This window comes from Rhineura floridana, chromosome 19 (assembly GCF_030035675.1).
Source record: "Rhineura floridana isolate rRhiFlo1 chromosome 19, rRhiFlo1.hap2, whole genome shotgun sequence".
Classification (NCBI taxonomy): domain Eukaryota; kingdom Metazoa; phylum Chordata; class Lepidosauria; order Squamata; family Rhineuridae; genus Rhineura; species Rhineura floridana.
The window spans coordinates 13,456,994-13,476,096 of record NC_084498.1 but is presented as its reverse complement, the minus strand read 5'-3'; the positions used below and the strand labels follow the sequence as shown (position 1 = coordinate 13,476,096).

General features: G+C 49.0%; 2 protein-coding genes across 14 annotated transcripts in view; one reads left to right on the top strand and one right to left on the bottom strand.

Annotated features, from left to right (window-relative positions):
• RIMBP2 (RIMS binding protein 2) overlaps positions 1-19,103 on the top strand; it is a 274,019-nt gene that overhangs the window by 96,891 nt on the left and 158,025 nt on the right. The gene's annotated exons all lie outside the window — the stretch shown is intronic.
• On the bottom strand, positions 2,213-6,806 carry LOC133373260 (uncharacterized). Its single transcript, XM_061602774.1, has 2 exons — positions 6,561-6,806; positions 2,213-2,999 (listed from the first exon to the last, which is right to left on the bottom strand). Exons 1-2 carry the CDS (start codon positions 6,598-6,600, stop codon positions 2,395-2,397), a joined length of 645 nt encoding a protein of 214 aa, XP_061458758.1. The 5' UTR covers positions 6,601-6,806; the 3' UTR covers positions 2,213-2,394.

Below are 19,103 nucleotides of genomic sequence, written 5' to 3'. Positions count from 1 at the left end.
GAATAACAGAGCTTCCTAGCTGCACATATCAGTGAGCGTGTCTGCCCTAGCAATTGTTGTTTTTCTTAAATAGGGGTCAGGCAGTGGAACCTGAGTCTTCCTTGCTAATTTGTGGATGGTCTCCTTGCAGTTCTTTCTGTCTCTCAATTGTGCAATGCAGTTCTCCAGCCAAGTAATGTATGCAAAAATACATATACTAGGGTAAAGTGTGCATAGATTAATATATGCATTATATCAGGGAAAATTGGTTTGCCAAAATGTGTATATTAGGCAAAATTGCATACAAAAATGTGTGTATTGGGAGACATTTGCACTAAAATGCTGATGAGTTTTCATAAGGGCTTCTTAAAAATTACAAATGTGGAATCACAAACTGGTGTGAATTTAAGATTGGAAAAGTAAGAAACCAAAATGGTCAGATTCACCCATCCCCATTTTAGATCCATTTTTATTGATCAGTTTGCCTTTCTTCCTCCTCCCCATCCTTAAATTCCATCACACACCCAGCAGTGTCTCTTGTTTTTCACCAAGTTGGGATTCAGTAGGGACTGTGTCTTCAGCAAACAGCAAGGTATCCATTTGTTGGCTGTTTTCCTCGTGTCGCTAAACAGTGCAACAGCTGAGCATCAATTAGCAACATCCTGGCTCATTAACGGCACTTTGGTTAATGTTCCAAGCACGGCAGTCCTCTAAGAGCAGCAGTTGGAAGCCTTGAGAATGTGAACGCCCTATTAGCTTGGTCTAAAATGAGCAGTCAGCAATTGGCATTGGAACACAATGTTGTATCGCTATAGAACACAGGTGGTGAATAACATGATTCAATGTTTTCCCCCATATAATTATAATTTAGATTTAAATACTGCTAGTACATAGATGGGCTGCAGAAAAGCAGAATGTCTCTTCCCATGATTTCTAACTTTCTCCATGCAAGGTGGATGCTATGGAATATTGTCCCTCAACTGTATTGTGACTTGGTACATTCTCAATGGGTCAGTGGCTTTTATCAGTGGCAGATCAGTCCTCATTACACCAAAAAGGAAACAATGCAAGGTTTTGCAACTGGTCACAAATAGGGGGATTGCGGCCTATTGCCGAAATAAAACACAGACACCATTGCTTGGGTAAATGATGGGCCACTTTATTTAAACAGAATCAATTGAATAATGAACCTGCAGAAGGGAGATTAAGGGCGGGGCGTTCTGGAGATCCAGGCAAAGCCTGTTAGCAGCTATCGGGCGATCATGCCCTGCCTGAGCCTGGGGCTGCCCTGTGCCAGCCCCCCAGCTCCAGCCACACCCTGAAGATGTGTAGGGGGTCCAACCCGCATCACCGCCCCTCGGAGCCCTGAAACTCTGAGCGGATGAGGCACGTTGGCCCCAAAGGCGGCCCGTACCCTGTCCCCGGGCCGTGTAGCCCTGAGCTGCAGGCCTCCGGACCGCCTGTCACCCCCAAAGGTGCCTAAAGGTGTCACCTAGCTGCCCTTTCCCTTTAACCTTTCCCCGCACTTCTTCGCTTGCATCCCAAAGTGACCGTTAACAATACAAACTAAACAGCCCAATCAGCCTATTGACCCCAGGGGCACCCGTGCTAACCCTTGACCCCTCCCCCCAACCACAGTGTGGAGTAGGCAAAAGAAACCTGCCAGCAAAGCGAGGCAGGCAGGCCAAAAATTCCTAGTCGGCCCCGTAGCGACCAAATGGATCACACTGCAGCAGAGGGAGGGTCGGGCGGGTGCCGCCGAAATTTGAACTGGATGGCGGGAAGCAGGCGGGGCGGCCTTAAATAGCCTTCAGCCGCCCCGCCTCCCTGCCGCGTCACACGACGGCGCGCCAGCGCGCCGTGTGTGCACGCATCCCATCCAAGATGGCGGCCGGGACATCGACAGCGGCCGCAAGCTCGTCCCTCTGCCCGGTAGGTCCCAGGCACGGAACGGGATTGCGGCCTATTGCCGAAATAAAACACAGACACCATTGCTTGGGTAAATGATGGGCCACTTTATTTAAACAGAATCAATTGAATAATGAACCTGCAGAAGGGAGATTAAGGGCGGGGCGTTCTGGAGATCCAGGCAAAGCCTGTTAGCAGCTATCGGGCGATCATGCCCTGCCTGAGCCTGGGGCTGCCCTGTGCCAGCCCCCCAGCTCCAGCCACACCCTGAAGATGTGTAGGGGGTCCAACCCGCATCACCGCCCCTTGGAGCCCTGAAACTCTGAGCGGATGAGGCACGTTGGCCCCAAAGGCGGCCCGTACCCTGTCCCCGGGCCGTGTAGCCCTGAGCTGCAGGCCTCCGGACCGCCTGTCACCCCCAAAGGTGCCTAAAGGTGTCACCTAGCTGCCCTTTCCCTTTAACCTTTCCCCGCACTTCTTCGCCACAGAAGGGGGACAAGCCTCTGCTTAGTCCCCCTTTACCCCACACCCGATAAGAATCTGGTGTAAACCCTTCTGCAGGTCCCTTAGAAAGATGTCGTTGCCCTTGTCCGTCAAATGGACGCCGTCAGGCCGAAACAGCTCAAGCTTGTTGTGGCCCACCTCTGGGTGGTGGATGACAGAACCTCCTAAGTCCCTAAGGGCCCTCTGAATTTGCCTGTTCACCTTTTTCCGTGCCCTGTCCATCCCTCGTGGGTCACCGGCACAATTCCACCTCCTGCGCGGCAGGATGTCTGACCACACTAAGTGCACCCCCGGCCAGCGACGTGCAATGGCCCGGAGGTCACCGCATGCCTGTTCAATTAGGGCCTTGCCCTTTAACAGACCCAAGTCGTTGCCCCCGAGGTGGATCACCAGCACCTGGGGCGCTGCCACTTCCACAGCCGGTTGAAACAAGGCTGGCAGGAGCCCATCCCAACGCATCCCCCGACGTCCCAGCCACCGCACTGCGGCCCATTGACTGAGCCCCAGCTGCGTGCCGAAGCGAGACTTCGCCGCCCTGCGGCCTGCCCAGAACATCATACTGTGGCCACATAGGAGGATGCGTGGCTGCTCCGATCTTGTCCAGCGATCTGTTGAAACAACAACGACATTGGGTAACAATGGGGGGGGCCCTGGGGGGGGCAAAGTCTAGCCGCTGGCGCCGTGTGTGTCAGCAAGTGGTCTAACATAGGCCTTGTACGCGTCCGAGGACCACCCGCCCACGGCCTGAAGCCTGTCTTTAGTAAAGCCCAATAGGGCCGCCGTGGAGGCCGCGCCTATCCGGAAGGAGTGTGTCCCGAACTTACTGGGGTCCACGCCTAAGTTCCCCAGTGCGGCCTTCGCCACGGACCAGAACTGGTATCTGGTAAGGGGCTGGGAGTTCCTATGTATGAATAGGTACCCTGACTGCGACCCCCTCGCTGCCACAAAACCGCGCAGGGCTGTTACTGGGCAGAGTTCTTGCTGCCGGCATGGGGCTAATACCACCAGGCGCCCCTTACCATGCTGGTCCGTTTTAGACCGCCTGAGCCGCAGGATGGCCCGCTCTGCCCTCCAGCTGAGGTCGGAGACTAGCAGGGCTCGGAGGGAGTTATCCCTCTTGGAAGCTGCCACCACCTCCCCAATTCGGAAGGCCCCAAAAAACAGAGTGAGGGCCGTAGCATGATATAGCAGGGCCTCGAAAGGGGAAGAACACAAGTGCTTCCACTGTCCCTGCAGGCCAAACAATAGCTCTGGGGAAAAGGGGAGGCGGGCATCCGGGGGGCAAGGGCGCTCGCGGGACCAACCCTCCAGCATCCGGCGCACCCTAAAGTCACCCGTGTAGTCCTGAAAGCCCCGTGCCTTCGCTAGGAAAGCGAGGCCTGAGAGCTTACCTTTGATGGTCCTGACTGAAAGGCCTCTCCGTTTCCCCTCCACGCAGAACTCCATAAGCTGCTCGACCGGGATGGGCCACTCCTGGACGTAACCCCTGGACTCTCTGAAGTTAGATAGATCCCTACCTGCCCCCTGGTAGCTGGCCAAAGTGCTGGGCGCCACAGAAAGGCTTATGGCCCTTTCTGATTCAATCCTCCAATCTCCCATAGCGCTGGGGGGAACGCCTCCGGCAGAGCCCTTGCCCACGGTGCCAGCTGGCGAAACTTCTCCATCTGGTTCCGTGATAGAGCATCAGCAATACTATTGTCAATACCCGGAACGTGGCGCGCCAGGAACTGAATATTATAGCGAAGACATTGGAGCACGAATGCTCGCACCAGAAGCATAACGTTGGGGTTTCTAGAGGACAGGGTGTTAATAACGTGCACTGTGGGGAGGTTGTCGCACCAAAAGTGGACTGAGGAATTACACAGCTTGTCGGGCCAGAGGTGTACGGCCACGACAATGGGGAAGAACTCCAAGAACGTCAGGTCTCTGGTCAGGCCGGCCAGTGTCCAGCCCTGTGGCCAGCTGCCGTGGCACCATGAGTCATGCAGAATGACCCCAAAACCGAAGGCACCCGAGGCATCGGAGTGCACCTGTAGCTCTGCCTCCAACAGGCGATCCCTTCTCCATAGGGAGACCCCATTAAAGTCCCGCAAGAAGGTGGACCACACTGTCAGGTCAGCCCTAAGAGCGGCTGTCACCCGTGTGCGGTGGTAGGATCGTGATAGGCCAGCCATGGCGTCATATACGCCAAGGCGCGGCCGGGCGCTACAACCCTGCAGGCAAAGTTCAGCTGGCCTGCCAGCCGTTGGAGAGTGGCTAATGTCACCTTATTAGAACTGACCACCTCTGAGATCTTCTCCCTGAGGGCCCCCAACTTGTCCTGAGGAAGCCTGCAGCATTGGGCCACCGTATCTATCTCGATGCCCAGAAACGTGATAGCAGTGGATGGGCCCTCAGTTTTTTCGGCCGCGAGGGGGACGCCCAGCTCCCCAGCCAGCCCCGCGAAATGTGCCATGAACGCCCTGCAGGTGCCTGAGTCCGCAGGGCCCGCAAACAGGTAGTCATCTAAATAGTGTACCACTGATTGCAAGCCTGCGCGCCTCTTGACCGCCCACTCCAAGAAGGAGCTGAAGCGCTCGAAAACAGCATGATATAGAGCAGCCCATAGGCAATGCCCTGTCCACGTAATATTCACCATCAAAAGCCAAGCCCAACAGCTCGAAGTCCTGTGGGTGGACCGGGAGGAGGCGGAAAGCAGACTTGATGTCACACTTTCCCATAAGGGCCCCAACCCCGCAGTCCCTGACCATTCGCACAGCACAGTCGAATGATGTGTAGCGGACTGAGCACAGCTCCGCTGGGATAAAGTCATTGACTGACTCACCCTGTGGAAAGGACAGGTGGTGTATCAGGCGAAATTCACCTGGTGCCCTCTTGGGGACGAGGCCCAACGGGGAAACTCTGAGTGAGGGGATGGGTGGTGCAGCAAAGGGGCCCAAAACCCGGCCGGCTACTACTTCCTTCCTAATTTTTTCTCTCAGAACTGATTCCATGCCTTCCACTGACTTAAGGTTGCAGGACATGAAAGGTCGCCTGGGACCTAAATAGGGGATCCGAAAACCCACTGTGAAGCCTTCTAATAAAAACTGGGCATCTAGGACTAGGGGGTAAAGGTGGAGTAAGTGTCGGAGCTCGGCAATTTTAATTGGGCTGGGGCCCCTTTCCCTGAGCTGCGCCTGCAGCCCCTGTCCTCCTTGCGCCAGCCGAATCCCTGTTTCCACCCCTGAAGGGGCGGCCCCTGGGGCAGCTAGTGCAGGCGTGAGGGCCCCCACATATGGCACATTCATGTCTGAACCTGCACGGGCTCCGACTGCAAAGGCCACGCGAGCTGAACTCCCAGCAAAGCAGGCGGGGTTGAACCCCCTGCCCCGCAGGCCCGCGGGAAGCAGTTGCTGATGCCTGGTGCGCCAAGAGATGGCCGCTGTCCGCCCTATCGCCTGCCATGGGTCTAGAATGCGCCATAAATTGCAGCCACAGGTCAGCCTCCTTCTTGTCCCAGGGGAGGGATGTATCAAAAGCCGCCCTCATACGGAACGCCTGGTCGTAGTCCAGCCATGCCGTCCCTTGAAACTCCGAGTAGCCCCGGTATATGATATCGAGGTATTTGATCAGTACCGAGGCCCTGTGAGGCTGCCTCTGTATTACCACCCCCATGTAGGTAAGGAATGCAGGCAGCCAGTTAGCCCAAGAGCGCTCTACCCGTCGGCGCTTGGGCCTATCGGGCTCTGCATGTTCTCCTTTATCCTTATCCTTCCCAACCGGCTCCCTGTACAGGAGCGAGAATAGGTCCACATACTCTCCCCTCCATATTCTGTCCTTCGTAGCAGGCAGAAGATGAAAACCCAGTGGGGCAGACGTTTCCCCAAAAGGTATGGCCCCCTCTCTGACTGATCCCAGGGGGTCGGATATCTCTGCAGGGGGGTTGGCAGACAGGGCGGGCTGATGTCCTCCTTCCGTCGCCGTCCCAGCGGCGAGGTGCCAGACCTGCTCGCAGGCCTCCCTTAGGGGATGCTGCTGCTGTGGCGTAACCTCCCCCCCGCCGGCGGGGGTCCCTGCCTGCCCATATCCCTCGGCTACCGCTGGTGGGGAAAAGGGCCAGTAGGGGTACCCCCAGGGGGCCCAGCTCCACTGCTGCTGTCCTTGTTGTTGTGGCATGATAGAGGACTCACCCTGTGTGCTTTCCGCCGAAGGTCCTTGTGCGGGCTGCATTGTTGGGGCTGCTTGCAGGGTGGGAGTTGCGCCTGGCTCTATGCTGGGCGTCCTCGCCTCAGCCCTGAGCCCGGCCTCCAGCACATCCAGTCGCGCTAAGATGGAAGCAACAGCCCCTGCATCAGCACTGTTCACTGGCCGCTGTGTTTTCCCCCGAGACCGTTTGGGTGGTGGGTCTTTCTTCTTCCCTGTCACAGGTTGGTCCCGGGGTGCATTAGGGTGGCTTCAGCCATGTTCTAGGGCTTCCAACCTGGCTAATATGGCCGCCCATGGTGGCCCCTCCGCACTCCTTGCCCCCTCCGCCGCTGGGGGTGGGCATCTCCCCCCTGCTCTGGGGGCCTTTCCCTTCCCTTTTGGCCCCCCTTGTCCTTTCTTAGGCATACTAGAGGGAGATAGGGGGCCCCGCTTGCAAAACGACGTGATTACAAAGCGTTGTGAAGGAGCCCGCCTGCTTATTCAATACCCCCACCCGGCACCCAATTATCCTGGAGGGTAGCCTAATTGCCCTGCACGTGGCAAGGATTGATGGTTGGGTCGTGCCCCACCTACCCCCGCGTTAATTAAAATTAACAATTAAATTTAAAAGTTGCCGGCCAAAGGCCGCCTAGCCTGTGGTCCTCGCCGTGCTGGATCCGATCCTGCGCTGCCGCCTCGTCGTGACTGCCCCAGGATCCTCGCCGCCTAGGCCTTGTTGCCCGCCGCCACTGCCTCCCTGTCTCTCAATGAGGTTGGGGGGGGGCTCGCTGCCGCCCAGCCACCCTGGCCACAGGAAGCCTCCGGAGGCCCACGTGCGCCGGCAGAGAAGCCGCCGCCGAAGCTGCTGCTGCCGAAATTGCCGCTGAAGGAAGCCGCGCCTTGCCGAAGCTGCTGCTGCCGCGATCGCTGCCAAAGGAACCCCGCCGAAGCTGCCGCCAAAAGGAGCCCGGCCGAAGCTGCCGCTGAAGGAAGCCGCGCCGAGCCGAAGCTGCTGCTGCTGCGGCTGCCCCGATTGCCGCCGAAATTTGAACTGGATGGCGGGAAGCAGGCGGGGCGGCCTTAAATAGCCTTCAGCCGCCCCGCCTCCCTGCCGCGTCACACGACGGCGCGCCAGCGCGCCGTGTGTGCACGCATCCCATCCAAGATGGCGGCCGGGACATCGACAGCGGCCGCAAGCTCGTCCCTCTGCCCGGTAGGTCCCAGGCACGGAACGGGAATCTGACAAATATGTCAGAAACTCCAGACCTCATCCTCCTCTTCCTGATCTCTCCAGGAACACTCTGCAGAGCCCATAATATTTTCCTCCATTGGGAAAACAGTTTTGCAGGGAAGCAGTTTAAACTAGGAAAAGAGCATTGCAGAAAGGGTCAGACCTCTCCCTATACTGTTTGCCTGTGTCCTAAGATCATCAGGAAAGGTCTTTCTTGATTTTCCACTGCTGGAAAATGTATATTACACAGCAACACAAGAAATGCCCTTCTTTGAGATGTGGTCTGTCTATGGAAATCTGTCCATTTTTGTGGTTTGATAGTTTTCATGGATATTGTAATATTGAGGTTTCTATTGTTATTTTTACCTGTTACATTTAGTCTGATTGTTTTAGTGGAGGGATGGGGAACCTGTGGCCCTCCAGAAGTTTTTGGATTCCCATTCACCCCTGGCCATTGCCTATTCTGTTCTGCCCCCTTCCTTTGATGTCTTTTAGGTAGGAGAATGATGGCCACTAGTTCAGGTATGTTTAAAAATGGACACAACAAATTCATGGGAGAAGGTAGCATATAACAATCACTACTAGGTCAAGATGGCTTCATGGAACCTCTGTATTCAGAGACCGTATACTGGGGTGGGGAACCTTTGGCCCTCCAGATTTTCCTGGACTACAACTCCCATCATCCTTGACCATTGGCCATGCTGGTTGAAGTTGATGGGAGTTGGAGTCAAACGGCATCTAGAAGGTCACAGGCTCCCCATTCCTATTTTGGTGTTTTACATATTTTGGAAGCTGTGATTTGTATTATATCTCACCCTGGGATCTTACACTGAAGGGTGGGTTAGGTATGTATTTAAGAATGGAAGCCCTCTTCCCCCAGGATAACAGCCCCAATTGGTTCTTTCCATTCTTTCTTTAAAAAGAAAAAAATATCAATAATCTCAGCTCTCCTCCAGTTTTCTTTAGTTTGGCCCCCAGTCACAGAGATCAAAGGGCAGCCCCCCAGCCTTGCCTTCCTCACATACTGGGTGTGAAGCTGCTTTAAGCTCTGGAGAAAGGGCAGGATTGGACCATGACAAATATAAATCAATGACTAAATTAGGGGAGAGTTCTGAGGGCCAGTTAGATAGGCCTGGAGGGTTGCATTTGGCTCCCAAGCCAGGAGTTCCCTTCCCCTGTTGAAGCACATATAATCATATATAACAATAGCAATCTCAGTTCAGTCCTAATTTAGCCAAAATGGCATCATCCACATATACCAATAGGCTCGGGGAAGAAGAAGAAGAAAAATTAAGGAGGCAACTCCCTCCCACAGCTCAATGAGGAGTGAGCATGACCAGTGCCATGGAATGCTGACTAACCAGGTGGGGAATTATCCTAAATTGGGCACAGCTGACAGGTTGGAATCCTGAACAACAGGAGCATTCCACATTCTACCATTTGTTGCAGGACCCACCTAAATGACCTGACACTCCCTGACTTGCCAGGGTTGCCCTGTTTAATTATGTATACTGGACAGACAAGCATGCTCAAAGAGATGCTGACATGAATCTGCTTTTTCCTTTGAAACCTATTTATCTCTTTAAAGCATTTTAATCCCGCTCATCTGATGAAAATGCCCCCAGAGTGGCTTACAAAGATCAATAAAGTCTAAAAGACATGGCACAAAAGGAAAAGGGATTGGGAGGGAGGAGGCACTAATTCTTATAGCAGCCATCTGAAATACAAGCAGTTCAAGGAAGCTAAAATTACTGGGCACTCAGCTGAGCCGTTGGAGTGGTCCTGCTTCCCTTCTCTCCCTCTCTTGCCACCTGATGGAATGGCTGCCAGGTGACCGCAGAATGGCTGCCAGGTCAAAGGGGTCACTGGAGAGAGGGAGAGGGAGAGAGAGAGAGAGAGAGACCACTCTGCATTGATGATTTAAGAGGACAAAGTATATATGAACCTCACAGCTCAGCTTTCTCCCAGATATTTTTGAGCTTGTGGGATATGATATAAGTAAACTCTCCTCACAGGTGCACAAACTTACATCAGCCCTAGACAGCATGGAAAGGGATGATATAGCTGTCCAGATGTCGCTAGACTACAACTCCCATCTTCCCTCTCCATTCTCCATGCTGGCTGGGGCTGATGGACATTGGGAGTCCAACAACATTTAGAGGGCACCATGTTGGCTACCTCTGATTTTGAGGGTAGGGATGGAGTGTGTGGGTGGATTTGCTTGGTTAGGATGTTTGTGGAAATAAATGCATAGCAGTGCACAAGATGCTATTGTGTATGTCCACTTGTTGCTAGTCACTGTACTCCCTTATTTTGGTTTTCTTGTCTGTGACAGCAAATTTGACCGCTGAGCGAAAATTTGGACGCAAGCCACATTTCAAATTGGGCCTGAGACTCTCTTTCTCAGCAGGTTGCCTCTGTACTACTAAGCTCTTTCTCCAAAACCTTTTCTCTCCCCTGCTTCCTTAATGGCACTTGATTCAGAAGAGAGCAGAACAGGATGGCAGGCTGAATATATCACCTAGTGAGGGTTCTTTGACAGACACTTAATCCCATCCTTTCCATAATATAAGTAGAGCCCCTGGACAACCTAATTTCAGAACATTGTCTTGTAAACCGTCACAGCCAAGGGCTGATTTATGCATTTGTCGCTCCTAGTGCATCACTGCGATTCCCAGGTAGCAGATGGATCCTTCCCTACCTCTCAGCTGAATAAAAAAGACTTCAGTCTCCTTCCTCTGACCTTCACGGTCCTGCAGGTCCTTGTTGGTGGTTCCTTTTCTGTCCTTGGTCATTTCTGTCCCTTAACTTAACTGCAGATAGGGAGGTGGGAGAAACTTTCCAAAACAATGTGAGAAGCGAAATGCATCTGTCCATCGAAATCTGCACATCTGAATTTTGCAATACAGTTCCCCAGTCAGTTGTTACAAAAATGCATACATTAGGGAAAAAGTGTGAATAAAAATGCATATACTAGTGAAAGTTACATTTAAAAAGTGTTTATTAAGAGAAATTTGCACTAAAAGGCTATAGAATTTTCATGAGTATTTTTTTAAAAAAAATTGCAAAATTGCTGCAGAAATGTGGAGAGCAGAATTAAAGACTGGAAAAATGAGAGCCAGATAGAAACCAACATTGACAGATTTGCCTGTCCCTAACAGAGAGGGCTTTTTCATACTTTTCTCCCTATCCCCCTTGATTGTGGAATGTCTTCCCCAGAGAAGCCCACCTACCTACTTTTAAGTATTTTTCTTGCCAGGCAAATACTTTTTTTTAATTTTCCTAGATCTTTTAAAATCTTTCTTCATTTTTAATAATGATAATGAAAAGTTACCATTGTGCTGTAATTTTAGCATGATTGTTTTAACTCATTCAGCTCTGGAATGTATCCCATTGGTTCTCTGTATTGTTTCTTGTTGTGAGGTTTGACACTCTGGATCTCTGATTTGGAATTATTGTTCCATTTCTGTATTTGATTTGCTGCTTTAGTGGTTCTCGTTCGCTTGTTTGTTGGAACTGTGATTTTTAAATCTATTTTATTTTGTATGTCACCCAGAGAACTGTTGTTATTGGCTGCCTAATAAAATGGAATGCACAAATAAACCAACAGACATATTTGTACTGCCTTTTGAAAAGCTGGTATCTTTAAAAACAAAATCCCCATAAGGGATGTTTAATAGCCAGTGCAAGGCATGTTAGTAGGAAGTACATTAACACAGCTTGGAACAGTTGGAAAAGAGCTTTCCGCAATATGTGATAAGTGTGGCAGGGATGAGCACTTGATTCCAGCATTTAACGACTTGCTGGTAGCCATAGATCAGCAGTCTTCAGCATTTTCAGACCCAGACCCATCTTTAACCCAAACATGCATTTGGGGACACATTTAAAAACAAACATATGTATGGGTGCCAATGCTGCTGTTGCAGCCCACTTTAGATTAGGCCATGACCTGGCAGTAAGTCCCAATCCACTAGTCCAAGGCCATTGCCATAGATGACTATGAATACCACCCAGTCAAGTGAGAGAAGGGGGGAGGGGGAGAGAGGGAAAGAGAGATCTCTCCTCTCTTCTGATAGGCTGCAAACACACCATACATTGAAAGCACATGGCTTCCCCCAAGAATCCTGGTAACTGTCATTTGTGAAGGGTCCCTGGAATGGTAGCTCTGTGAGATGTAAACTGTAGTTCATAAGATTCTTTTGCTTTCAATATATGCTGTGTATGCAGCCCCAGTCCTTTTAGCAGAAGACTTCTTTTGTTGTAGCCTAAGAGGCTGGTAGCCTGTGGGTGATATGCAATGCTAGTCCTACCCGGAGTAGACCCATTGAAGTTAATTGATATGACTAATGTAGGTTCATTAATTTTAATTGGTCTATCCTGTGTAGGACTTAGTTGAATACGACCCTGCATTTCCCTGCTCCTCATCCTTTCTAGCCACTATGGAAATGCAAACTGCAGGCTGATCATTTGTATTTTATTTTATTTTTGCAGGCCCGGAACTTTTGCAGCCTTACTAACAAAGCTTCTTTAAGCAGTGATTGTTGATGTGAGAACAGAGATGTATATGAAATTATGGGCGTTTTCCTCTATGAAAGGGCTGGGTTTGTTGACATGGTTACAGATTTGCAAGAAGAAGTTTTTTTCAGTGGAAGCCATTGCAGTGCAATATATTTGTGAACTGTTTCTATTAAGGCACTCCCCCCCCCACACACACGCACACATGGTTTGTGCCGCTAAGTGGAATTGCTGGTCGATGGACATTCAAATTCTGTTCTGTCAATGTTCCCGTTGCCTTTACATATGGCTAATGGTATCTCATGGCTATCATTTAATGAAGTCTTGCTTTGCTATGTGCTAGATTTCTGGGTAGGACTGCTCCTTGGCCTACAGAAAGAACTGTTTTCCTATTCTAGCTGGCAGTTGAATTCAGATGGTGGTAAACTTGCACAGTGGGGTTCTCCCAAGATCAATACTGAGATCTATCCTAGGCTGCCACATTATATGAAGAGTGTTTTGACATGTTATAGTGAAGCTTCTTTTATTGTTTTTCTATTTTTACCGTATTTCTTTATTACTCTCCCACATGTACGCACACTCAGTCTCTATAGGTGTGCATATTATTTAAATGTACTTTGGGAGAACAGAAAAGTGCAGCTATGCACTCCCTCCACCCCAACTTTACCGTCCAGTTTGTTGGATACGGCATTGGCTGGGGCTTTTCAGTGCTTTGGGGTGCAAGGGCATGAATAGGGGCAAAGTGTGGGGCAAAATTGCCTTTAAGATTAGAACCAATGAGAAACTAGAAGAACTGAAATTGGCAGATTCTTCCATCCCGGCTCCTAGAACCAACCAAAATCCTGGAGAACAGCTGACTCACTGGAACACTAAACAGGAGCAGTCCGCACTGCAACATTTTGGTGCAGGTCATATTTATCTGATCTAAGCTCAGTGAGATAACTGTCTCTTTTGCCTCTTCTACTGGCAGCCCACATTTTCCTGAGTGCATCAGACGTCTATTTTGCTGTTTCACATCCATGTGGGATTTTAAATGGATTTACTAATCTGAATCCCTTTCATTATCTGCAAATTGGATTTTGTGTCACAAGAAACACAGTCGCAGCAACACTGGATCCTTGGAAAGGGATGGATGTGGAATGTGCAGAGGGTTCTTCTATGTGGCCTGCTGTTCTTCTTGGTCCTTAAATGTTTTAGGCTTTGAGAACAGAATGACCTTTTTTAAAAAATTGGGAGGATTGTAGCTCACAGCAGCGGTTTTCAATGTTTTTGCTGCCAGGGAACTCTTCTCACACTCACTGTCTTCTTGAGGAACCTCTTGCACATTTCAGAGCCAATGTGGTACAGTTGCTAAGAGCAGCCTTCCCCAACTTGTGCCCTCCAGATGTTGTTGGACTACAACTCTCATCATCCCTGTTCATTGGCCATGCTGGCTGAAGCTGATTGGATTTAAATTCATGCTTTTCTGATTTTGTGATAGTTAAAGAAAGCTCCAAAATGCATTAACATGTGCATTTTAGGATAAAATATTTTTGCATGCATCCCAATTTCTGATCAGTGTGAGACTTCCTGAGGTGTCAGCACTTACCCAGGATTTGTTTTCCTTGGAAAGATATCAGTGGAGACTGTGGTGTCTGATGGGATATACATTTTTTATTTACACATATATACAGTCTGAGCGTAATATGGAAGGGTTCTTAGCATTAACAGTCCATCAGGTCTGTTAATTGCCCATAGTTTTGGGGGTTTGGACACAGTGTCACCCCCTCTGGTCACTTGTCTCTCCCCCTCTCCCCAAAATCACATATCCCCGAGACCAAAAGAGAGAAAGTGCTCATACACACATAATTTTCCATGGGATCTGGATAAAAGTCAGATCCAGAAGAATTAATCTGAGCCTTGGAAAGCACATAGAGCTGAAAGAGGAAGTGGGAAAGAGTGTCAGTTTTCCAGCTTCCTCCTTCAGTTCTATGTACTTTTTAAAGGAATAAAAAGATAACCACCCTCATCACCTCATGACCAAAGGGGCTGTGAGTGGCGGCTCTCAGAGGATTCATGGGCACCAGGGGAAGTCCTCAGGGGTGCCAATGTGCTCAGATATGCCATGTTGGTGACCCTTATTTTAGTGCAATCCTGCTGAGTAGTACATGTGTACTCAGAATTAAACCCCGCTGAATTTATTTATTATTTGATTTATATCCTAATTCAATTGGACTTATTATTATTATTATTTATTACATTTGTATACCGCCCCATAGCCGAAGCTCTCTGGGCAGTTTACAACAATTAAAAACATTAAAAACAAATATACAAATATACAAATTTTAAAACACTTAAAAAAAAACAGTGTAAAAACACATGCTAAATTGTCTGGGAGAAGAGGAAAGTCTTGACCTGGCGCGAAAAAGATAACAGTGTTGGCACCAGGCGCACCTCATCAACAGGATCATTCCATAATTTGGGGGCCACCACTGAGAAGGCCCTCTCCCTTGTTGCCATCCTGCAAGCTGCCCTCGGAGTAGGCACCCGGAGGAGGGCCTTGGATGTTGAGCGTAGTGTACGGGTGAGTTTGTGTCGGGAGAGACGTTCCATCAGGTATTGTGGTCCCAAGCCGTGTAAGGCTTTATAGGTAAAAACCAACACTTTGAATCGAGCTTGGAAACATACAGGCACCCAATGCAAATGGGCCAGAATCGGTTTTATATGTTTGAACTTCTGGTCCCTGTTACCAATCTGGCTGCTGCGTTTTGCACAAGCTGCAGTTTCCGAACCGTCTTCAAAGGCAGCCCCACATAGAGTGCATTGCAGTAATCTAACTTGGAGGTTGCCAGAGCATGGACAACTGAAGCCAGGTTATCTCTGTCCAGATAGGGGCGTAGCTGGGCCACCAACCAAAGTTGGTAGAAGGCACTCTGTGCCACTGAGGCTACCTGAGCCTCAGGTGACAGAAATGGTTCTAAGAGAACCCCTAAGCTACGAACCTGCTCCTTCAGGGGGAGTGCAACCCCATCCAGGACAGGTTGAACATTCACCATCCGGTCAGAAGAACCACCCACTAGTAGCATCTCAGTCTTGTCTGGATTGAGCCTCAGTTTATTAGCCCTCATCCAGTCCATTGTTGCAGCCAGGCACCAGTTCAGCACATTGACAGCCTCACCTGAAGAAGATGAAAAGGAGAAATAGAGCTGCATGTCATCAGCATACTGATGGCAGCACACTCCAAAGCTCTGGAAAGCACCACCTTCTGGAGCCGACCCACCAAGTAGGAGCGGAACCACAGCAATGCAGTCCCTCCCACTCCCAACTCAGCCAGTCATCCCAGAAGGATACCATGGTTGATGGTATCGAAAGCCACTGAGAGATCAAGGAGAATCAACAGAGTCACACTCCCCCTGTCTCTTGCGACAGAGGTCATCATACAGGGCGACCAAGGCTGTTTCTGTTCCAAAACCAGGCCTGAAACCCGACTGAAATGGATCCAGATAATCGGTCTCATCCAAGAGTGTCGGGAGCTGGCCTTAGACTTAGTCTTAGGTAGTTGTGTATAGGTTTGCAGCCTAGCAGATTTGATTATTTAAGGCAACAATGGCCAAGCTTTCAGCTTGGGAGAACTGAATTCTCTCCTGCTGAGCTGCTGCGGGAGGTCTCCTGGTGATGTCATTGTGAACCCAAGCAGCTCCATAAGGGAGAACCTGGCTCCCCCAAGGCTAAAAAACCTAGCAGGACCCTTCTCCCAATGCAATATGGGGGAAAATACCCCAGAGTCCTCTGTCACGATTTGGGAAATTGCCTTTTATTTATTTATTGTTTGATTTATATCCCACCCTTCCTCCCAGCAGGAGCCCAGGGCGGCAAACAGAAGTGCTAAAAACACTTTAAAACATCATTAAAAGACCTGAAAATACATTAAAACAAAACAATGTTAAAAACATTTCGATGTCACAGTCGGACAATGAAGTGTTAAATGAAGTAGAGACCTCTAGGGCACATCTTGTTTTGTGTAAAGAAGGATGGTTGACGGCCCAAAGTGGTCAACTTCACATCTGGGACATGGAAAAAGTACAGGCCACAAAAATACACTCCAGTATGCCATCCCTATCAAATGGATCAATTGCTGAATGAAGATTCTATGCTTGTGAGTTGAGAAACAAGGATCCAGCATTTGTTTCCGAAATAAATAAATAAGCATATCTTTGACCACTGTGGATGGAACAACATGGTCAGAACTGCATCCCTAGAATTAATTGCATTTTGAGGGGCTTCTGCTGTGTTTCTGCTTGAGGAGGATAATTGTGTTTGGCCGTGATTACTGTGGGTAACCAGATTGCAATTTTAATGTTACTACTGGCTCTACAGCAGGAAATGAGAATATTGATTTTACAATTACCAACCAGGGAGCTGGTACTGGGAGGGTAGAATTTTGAAGCATTTGCTCCGGCAAATTGGCTAAGATTTGTTCCTTCTGGCTCCCCCCCTCTCCCCCCCCCACTTTGTTTGGCGCTTTTGTTTTGGGAATAGCAACAGGAGATTGCTGGGGGGGATTGAGCTAAAGAAAAAATATTAGAAACTGAATACTGAGAGGTGGGAATCCTTATCTAGCTTCTAAATGTGGGAGGGAAGTAGACAGGATGGGCTTTGTGTGTCTTGGTAGTGCAGCTCCAATAAAAAGGGACGTGGGAAGAAGAATGAGCTGGCATTCTTTAAAATGCAAGTACAGCAAGAAGAAGAAAAAGAGGAGGAGGACGACAAGAGGAACCCAAACAATTGATTCTGTATTTTTTGGAGGGGGGATCTCATTTAATTTAGTTCATACCAAAATAGGGATAGGGGAGAAATTTGGTTCAGCATTGAAAGGCAAACTTACTAAATTCACATGTTTTGAACTAATATGTGAACTGAAACACAACTATCCTTTGAAATTTGCACTTTTCTGAATTTTGCAATGCAGTTCTCCAGCCAAGTAATGCATATTTTGAATATACTATGGAAAAATGTGTATGTTGAGTGTGCATTGAGACTGCAGCTTGAGATTGATAGACAAATGGTCAAGGAATACCTATTCACTTTGCCCAAGTTCAAATCTCCAGGGCCTGATGAACTGCATCGTAGAGTATTGAAGGAACTGGCTGAAGAACTCTCAGAACTGCTATCTATTATCTTTGCAAAATCGTGGAGGATGGGTGAAGTGCCAAATGACTGGAGGAGGGCTAATGTTGTCCCTATTTTCAAAAAGGGCAAAAAGGAGGAACCTGGAAACTATAGACTAGTCAGCCTGACATCAATCCCTGGAAAATTTTTGGAGCAGATTATAAAGCAGTCAGTCTGTAAGCACCTTGAAAACAATGCAGTGATTATTAGAAGCCAACATGGATTTATCAAGAACAAATCCTGCAAGACTAATCCTATCTCATTTTTTTTGATTGGATAACCTACTTGGTAGACTATGGGAATGCTGTGGACATAATATATCTTGACTTCAGCAAAGCTTTTGACAAAGTGCTCCATGATATTCTGATTAGGAAACTAGCTGAATGTGAGCTGATGGAACAACTATCAGGTGGATCTACGGTTGGCTACAGAAGAGTGCTTACCAATGGTTCCTTCTCAAACTGGTAGAAGGTAACGAGTGGGGTACCACAGGGCTCGGTCCTGGGCCCAGTGCTCTTCAACATTTTTATTAATGACTTGGATGAGGAGGTGTAGGGAATGCTTATCAGATCTGCAGATGATACAAAATTGGAGGAGTAGCTAATACCTTGGAAGACAGAAACAAAATTGAAGGGGATCTTGATAGGCTGAAGCATTGGGCTGAAAACAACAGAATGAAATTTAACAGGGATATGTGCAAAGTTCTACACCTAGGGAAAAGTAACCAAATGCACAGTTAATAAGATGGGGGATACTTGGCTCAGCAATACTATACGCAAGAAGTATCTTGGGATTGTTTTTGATCACATTTTTAGGCTGCATTAACAGAAGTATAGTTTCCAAATTGTGTAAAATATTGGTTCCCCTCTGTTCGTCACTGATTAGGCCTGGTGCTTTTGTTGCACTAAATCACAAGAGTGCCCATCCAGACAGCAATAATGCAGTAATATAGGTAAAGCATTGTGGAACCACTAAAAAGCAGAATAGTGTGTGAATGGTCCAGTATAAATTTGCTACTAATGCACTGTTATTGTGTCAATGACATGAACAAAACAAAACAGGTTGGAGGACTCCATAGTCCTGTAAGCTTAAAGAGACCATCCACTGAGGAGGTTACCTGCAGTGTCTCTGCACGGAAACTGCTTTGGCTGCACCTTCTTCCAATCAGATCTTTGTTGGTAACAGCTAATCCTCTCTGTGTGTGGCGGGGCAGGGGCTTATTAGAGGAAGGATCAAAAAGAAAAATGCCAGTATTGTAATGCCCTCACACAATTCTATGATGAGGCCAGACTTTGAATTCTCTGGGTTGTGTTTAAGTAAGTCCTAGTCAGAGCAGAGTGGTAAGCGGCGGTAACACAGTCGAAACTCTGCTCACGGCCAGAGTTCGATTCCAACGGAAGGAGGAAGTCGGATCTCCGGTAAAAGGGGTCGAGGTCCACTCAGCCTTCCATCCATCCGTGGTCGGTAAAATGAGTACCCGGCATACGCTGGGGGGTAAAGAAAGGCCGGGGATGGAACTGGCAATCCCACTCCATATATATGGTCTGCCTTGTATCAATCAATCATTGATTGATTGATTGATTGGTCTGCCTTGTAAACGTCGCAAGATGTCACCCTAAGAGTCGGAAACGACTCTCACTACAAGTGCGGGGAC

Coding starts and splice junctions, on each gene's coding strand:
- LOC133373260 (XM_061602774.1), bottom strand. CDS start 6,600: ATGCAGCCCGCACAAGGACCTTCGGCGGAAAGCACACAGG. Junction 3,000..6,560: donor TTCGGCGGAAAGCACACAGG/GTGAGTCCTCTA, acceptor TTGTTTCAACAG/ATCGCTGGACAAGATCGGAG.